The 6,555-nt window shown below is 42.5% G+C and overlaps 1 protein-coding gene across 1 annotated transcript; it reads right to left on the reverse strand.

Moving 5' to 3' along the window:
* Positions 1-4,477: 4,477 nt before the first annotated feature.
* On the reverse strand, positions 4,478-4,909 carry T265_07423 (hypothetical protein; the record flags this gene model as incomplete). Its single annotated transcript, XM_009172941.1, has 1 exon — positions 4,478-4,909. One exon carries the CDS (start codon positions 4,907-4,909, stop codon positions 4,478-4,480), a length of 432 nt encoding a protein of 143 aa, XP_009171205.1.
* Between the last annotated feature and the right edge of the window lie 1,646 nt (positions 4,910-6,555).

Raw genomic sequence — 6,555 nt, forward strand, 5'->3', positions numbered from 1 at the left:
AGATCTGTTCGCCCCAAACTTTGCTATAGTTATAGAATTGACGTTGCCGTGGATGAAAAGTGGCGCGTCTGACTCTGAAGTCCACCTAGAGGGCTTTAATGTGTTTCGGTATAGTCGCGCATTCATTAATAAAGCAGTGTTACAGCGTCAGCCTCCTATGCAGACCTTGAGATGAAGACGGAGTTTACAAGAATGCATGGTGCACTATCAACTTCCTATATCACAACTGCCGTTGCTGCGCCATTCAAAGGCCATTGCCTCATCCTAGGAGATTCTGATGCTCCCGCCATCGGCTGGTGTACAAGCACCTCCGCTTTGGAGGTGACACATTCAACTGTAAAAATCACATGACGACGTTTTATATCAGCGAGTGCAGGGAATCACCAAATCAACAAGGGAATTACTCAATATACCTGATCTAATGCTCCCATTAGCGAAAATCGGAAGCTTGTTATCTCGGCACATTGACTTTTTTGGCAGTAGCGGTCACGGGTTGATAAGGTTTCGACGAGACCTTTGGAACCAAGTAGCAAGAATGTTCCCACATGAAGTATTATTTTCGAAGAGACAAAAACAGCCGCCGACCTTGTAAAACCACACAGATGTGAGTGGTCTTTGAGAACATAAAAATAAATCTGATCAAACACAACCGAACTCCAGAGTACCAATCCTAAACGCAGCACAAATCAGAAAAATTCCCTGAGAACTTGATCGCATCTAACATTACTGTAAAGGAACGCAAGAAAGTCATAACTAATGCAGACAAATACAAAATCTTTATACGGCTGTGATGATGATCAAGCGTAGAGGTGTCAGAAAGAATATCGCATTTGGATGGGAGGCAACAGCGAAACGTTTATTTGTCTAATTTGGCAAACGCACCAACTATCTTCTATCAACAAGGGGATTGCAAGTCTAATGGCGACAAAGCAGAGGCATTTACTGACCACTAGACATTTATATACACCTTGAAAAACACGCGTTGACTAGTAGTTTCAGCTTGCAAACGTTGGTCGGGCGGAACACTTCTAAAGAAGACGTACTCAAGATTTCATAGTTGACAAGCCTTCACAAATCCCCTGAATCTGACAGCAACTACCGTTTGTATTCACGAAACTAGTGGAAGCATCCACCAGCCTACTCAAACAGCTGTTTACACTTTCTCTTTGGGAGCGACAGTGACAATCCAGTGGGATCGAAATATTCATATTTGGAATCGAAGGCGTTGAGGTGAGATCCTAGCCGGTGAATTGTAAGGTTCATGTTTCGCGATATCGTTCAGAGAACCATAAGTGTTTATGTGCATTTCATTTGGCAAAGTACACATTGTTGCATGCCGACATCATGGGTATCGATAGAGTTACTCCAGTCGAACCAAGACTTCGGTCGAAATCAGTGCCTCCGGATATTGTAATCCTCGTTTTCGGCGGTAAAGTTTTTGTCAAATTTCCTCTAGAACGTTGCTAACGAAGCCAAAGAAGATTGGAGACAATATTCTACGATGGATCTCAAATTTTCTTTTTGGATGACAGCTTTCTATCGAAGTTGGAGAAGACCTGTCTTCAAAAATACTTTGTTTACAGCGGCGCTCCGCAAGCACCCTTCCTCGGTCCTTCACTGCTTTGAGTCTATAGTAGAGGTCTCCTTACACACCCGGTTCACACGTTTGACCTGGGCAGATAACAAAAAGCTGTGAGCTTTTTTTGCCGTAGCAGTGCGTCAAAACTTTCTCAGGAAGAACTGCACTGTTTCATGATGTAACCTGGAAATGAGGCACACCTGTAACTATGAAGAACGACCTGTGTCTGTATGTCGACAGCGAGGCCAACATCAGTGCCTTCTACCTAAATGAGATGCTACGTAGGTTATCGCAGTGCAAAAGAGACCTTGAGGTTATGATTTCAACTGCCGTCAAGGTGAAGGTCTAACATAAATCTGATTTGTTTTTCGTCTTCGGGTATACTTGCCTGCGTGGGTGTTTACTTAAGCTAGCCTATTCCGAGGAACTTTCAAATTTCCTGTGCCCTACATCTGCGTCCATGTCTGGGGAAGGAAATAGAACATTTACGTACATAAAAAGAATTACGTCGAATAAAAAAGTACAAAGAGACGCAATAGGTCTAGTAGATGGGTTATAGAATGGTGATTAGGAAGACAGGTTGGAGTTCCAGAATCAGTGTTGTAAATGCGCTGAAAGTGGCTTGGCCATGATCAGACGAGTAATACGAGGAAACTTTGGAATCAAAATGTCAGTCGATTTGCCACCGCGCAACAACTGACGTTTGACTCTCTAGAATCAGGGCATCTGGAGGCTCTCCGCGACTTCCAGGTCATCAAGCAGGTTGTCAAATACCTGGAACTCTCTACCAGCTATCGTGGTAGAAGTGATTGGCAACGATAGTCTCCAATACGGATCGAGTGATATTCTGAGGTATTTGGCTCCAGCAGTGACTGCTAGCAAACACTGTCGATTAAGAAGACGCGAACAAAGCGGTTTTTCCAACTGTTCTCCACAACCTGAATACTGCATACCGGATACACTGGACAGAAGGCTCTGAATGTGGCAAATTACTTTCGATGAATAAATTCGATGGAACAAACACGAAGCAAGTTAAGAAACGAATCTATGAGAACAGCCAACCTAGAGTCACATCATCCGCATTCGTCTGTCAATAAATATGTGGGCGTCATTAGCCTATCGCGCAAGAGTCATCTGAGACGTCACTCAGTGTAGCCCTACGAACTACTTATTCCCTTTTCAGTAACTGGGTTCACTCGTCTGTCTGAATAAACTTACCCTGTTCGGTCGTTTCATCTGTTCTCATTTAGAATTAGCGGTTTCTAAACTGGTGAATAGAAAGTGACATAATCTCACGATTCGAAGTTTGTAAAGTTTTATTATTTTATCATTTAATTTTTTGATGAGCCTTCACTCGTTCGTTTTGATTTTTCGAGTTTTTCGCGTAACTCAATAGATACTTTGTGACTTTATCTACAAGCATCACGGTTCCAATCTCACATTTTTCTGGTTCATTTGACAAAGAGTTTTCTCGTGTGGTGAGAGAAAGTAGACTTTGCAAACTTTTTAGTGGTTGGCGACGCATTCTCCTCTTTTGCTTGCGCACGATTTAGAGGGAGCATTAAGGATACGAACGTTTACAACGTACGAGCCTTCTATCATCCCAATGCATTCCAAATGTTTATATGTCGAAGCGATCATTTCACATTTACTGGGCAGATTGACGTCTCTAACCAGGTCCCTCACCAATTTGCGTGATGAGCAACCTTGCTAGGATTCTACAGCATGCGCTGCACTGGAGTCGGCTTCCCACCTTGTCGTGCAACGTTTCAAATCATGTCCAAGCAGGAATATGTGGGCCACAGCCAAGAGGTCCCAGAGATCCCACGGCAGTCAGTAAGGCTGTAGTCACTTTTATTTCACAGACCACCCCCCGAGAAGCTTTCGTCAACAATGACTTGGGACAAAAAAAACGCTTTCTTGAGTAGACGGCGGTTGGTCATATGCAATAATTGCTCCAACGATATTAGACCGCCATTCTAACTGTCCTTATTGTTTACCTGCTTGCACACCAATTTACTGCTTACTGTCTTCAGCTGCCTCATACTTGCGATGCTCAAAATTTTGGAGACTTCTAATGTTCTAGGGTTGGGAGGGGGCTTAGCTGAGTCGTAGCTAAATCTCTCTTTCACGTTGAAGAATTTTGAGAAACCTTGTGTTCCGTCAATATCTTTAATATCATACCGATTGAAGCGCGAGAAAGCCTTTCGGTTGAAAGATATCGTAGAAGAGTGATTCAGCTTGGATTTTGTTGAGTTCCAAGTAAAAACCAGCTTAATCTGTAACTGAGATTATATCGTTATTTGGAATCATTTTTAAACCTTTGTTAATCGTAAATTAAAGAATATCCCTAACTTAAATCTTCCATCGTCTGCTTGCCTGAAAGGTATTGTTGTTAGCACATAGCTCATTTGTGCTCCAAGCTTCAGTGAGTATTAGACCTAACCACAGTGTATTTTCCCCATTCCAATTTTTTTCCAAATTACCTGGAAGACAAAAGTTATGGGACGATAGTGCCTTTATTGGAACCGAATAGCCAGGGAGTCAGGTCGAATGGTTTCATTGTTGTGAATTTTTGAACAGACTTAGCTTCATAATTCAAACTACATAAAAGTGTAGTTAGGTACAACATTCAAATGGGAACAGCATGGATGTGATTTACAAATTTTTGTGTCAATTCCCTCGTGGAATATGGCAAGGTCAGATTATGTCAGTCACTGCTTCACTGACCAGTAGAATTCAGGCGTACCGTTGCCGTCGATATGGATTTCGAAATCTGGAACAAAATATCCACTGAAATAGGAAAAGTCCGGTTTTTCTATCGATTCGATATGCGTAGCTGGGTATAGTTGAACAAGGTTTCTCTAGCTGTAAAACGAAAATGAACGGGATTTAACCTCAAAATAGACCACAATCCTTCAAATTGGATTTGATTATCACATCGATGACCGCGTCAAAGACAACTTGAATATTGTTCGTGTCGGTTGCACACGTGAAGTGCGTATAGATGGTTTTTGTGGCCTTTCGTCTGTTCAGTTCTTCGAATTTGCTTCTAATGTAGGACGAGGTTTCCTCAAATGTTTGCGATCCAGTGTATTCGGGGAAACAGATTGTTAACGGAGACGTTTTGATCTTTTCCAGAAACAAATCCTTCTTGTTCAGAAACAGAATGACGCTAGTTTCCACAAACCACTGACTATTACAAATAGATTCAAACAATCGCAGAGATTCATGCATCCGATTGGTGGTTTGATCTTCGGCCAATTTCAGATCGTATTCGGACATTGCCACAACAAATAGGATGGCAGTAACACCTTCGAAGCAGTGCATCCACTTCTTGCGTTCTGAACGTTGCCCACCTAAAGAAGATTCAAAAAAGGGTTTTAAAACGCGTTGCCAGAGTCAGCTGGCGTTAGAGAACGTTCGTCTTCTATTACGATTCATACAAAACTATAGGTAGAAACGACTAGCGGGGGGTATAATTTTAAGCTAAAACAGCCGCCAGCCAAGTAAATGAGGAATTGCTCTTGATGAAAATGGATGAGATGGCGATCGTAAAGAAGATCCGATTTTGCTCTTCTTGGTTCGTATCAGTCTCTCAACAGCGGCTGAAAGTGAAATAGAAATTCTACTCAATTTTCGTGAGGTCTCGTGACTCAGAGATGGAGCTGCTTCATCCTTGACAAAAAGTTGTTTTAAACACAATTGGATTGCTGTGGTGTCCTTTGACTGCCGAAATGACCTTACTGTCTTACAACAATGCAAACGTTGCGTACGTTTGACGTGATTGAAGCTGTTCAGCAGCCATCATTATGTGGCCCGAAATAAGCCCTAGACTTCCGAATTATTACAATGCGCAAGCGTGAATACTTCGTGCGACAGGCACTAGGGTAACGGAGATGACTGTTTGAGTGCCTCTCCAACATACGTCTTGGAACACTCGAGAAACCTACTTTATTAGTAAACTTGTAAGTAGAAAACACATTTCTACAGGGGCTAACAGTCTGCGGGCATCAAATCTCTGGAAATACCAGTGGTCTTGAGACCAAAAACATCAGTGTCTTTTTATACACCCCCTATTTTCAGATACACTCATTCAAGAGATAGCGCATTTACCTGCATTTACCTGAACAAAAATGACGAATTTCGGTCAAATTAAGCATTCGAAAATGAAGAAAGTTAGCAAAGATGAGAACAGAGGTGAACTAACTTGTGATTCCGTTTACTTCGAAGTAAGAGAACCAAACAGTAAATCCATCAGCCTAATACGGGTTCTCTTCTCTACGTAGGAGTTTTAAACCAAATGCCCGCAATGAGGACAGAATCACGAGATGCGGACTTCGGATATCTTGTTACAACCTAATATTCCAATACAGACACCCGAGTTGAACAATATGATCCGTAAATAGTCTGTTTTGCTTCAAGTGTATTTATTTTGTAGACTATCTGGATGTTTATACCAGGGAGGTCAGGGAAATCTACCGAGACTCTCAGCCCCGGTAAATGTTGACCAGACAGACAACACCCCCTGAACATGCAGCGCGTCACTGCTTTGTATCAAACCCAGTCAGCGCAAGTCAGCGTTGATCAAGGTCAGACACCGCCCCCGCAATATGCAGTGCGTCACAGCCCCGTACCAAAGCCAGACCGCGTGCGTCAGCATTGGACCAAGTTCAGACAGTCCCTCCAATAAATAGCTTCAGGCCGTCGTACATTCGCACTCACATGTACTCACGCACTCGCACTTGCTTGTTAGGAATATAGCTATTATGTTCCCTTCTGTGAGTCTTTTTTTTGGTAGTAGGCACTAGAGTAGGTTCAGCAGTCAGATAACACAGAGTGGCGAATAAGCAGGTATAACAGTTTATTTTGCAATGGCACCACATTGATGCACTCACATACTGGCAGATTGTCTGTGGAGCTAAACTAACTGCTCCTATGCGAGAACCAATTAAATGATGTGATTCACGTGTTGT

The sequence above is a fragment of the Opisthorchis viverrini genome, assembly GCF_000715545.1.
Source record: "Opisthorchis viverrini unplaced genomic scaffold opera_v5_173, whole genome shotgun sequence".
Taxonomy (NCBI): Eukaryota; Metazoa; Platyhelminthes; class Trematoda; order Opisthorchiida; family Opisthorchiidae; genus Opisthorchis; species Opisthorchis viverrini.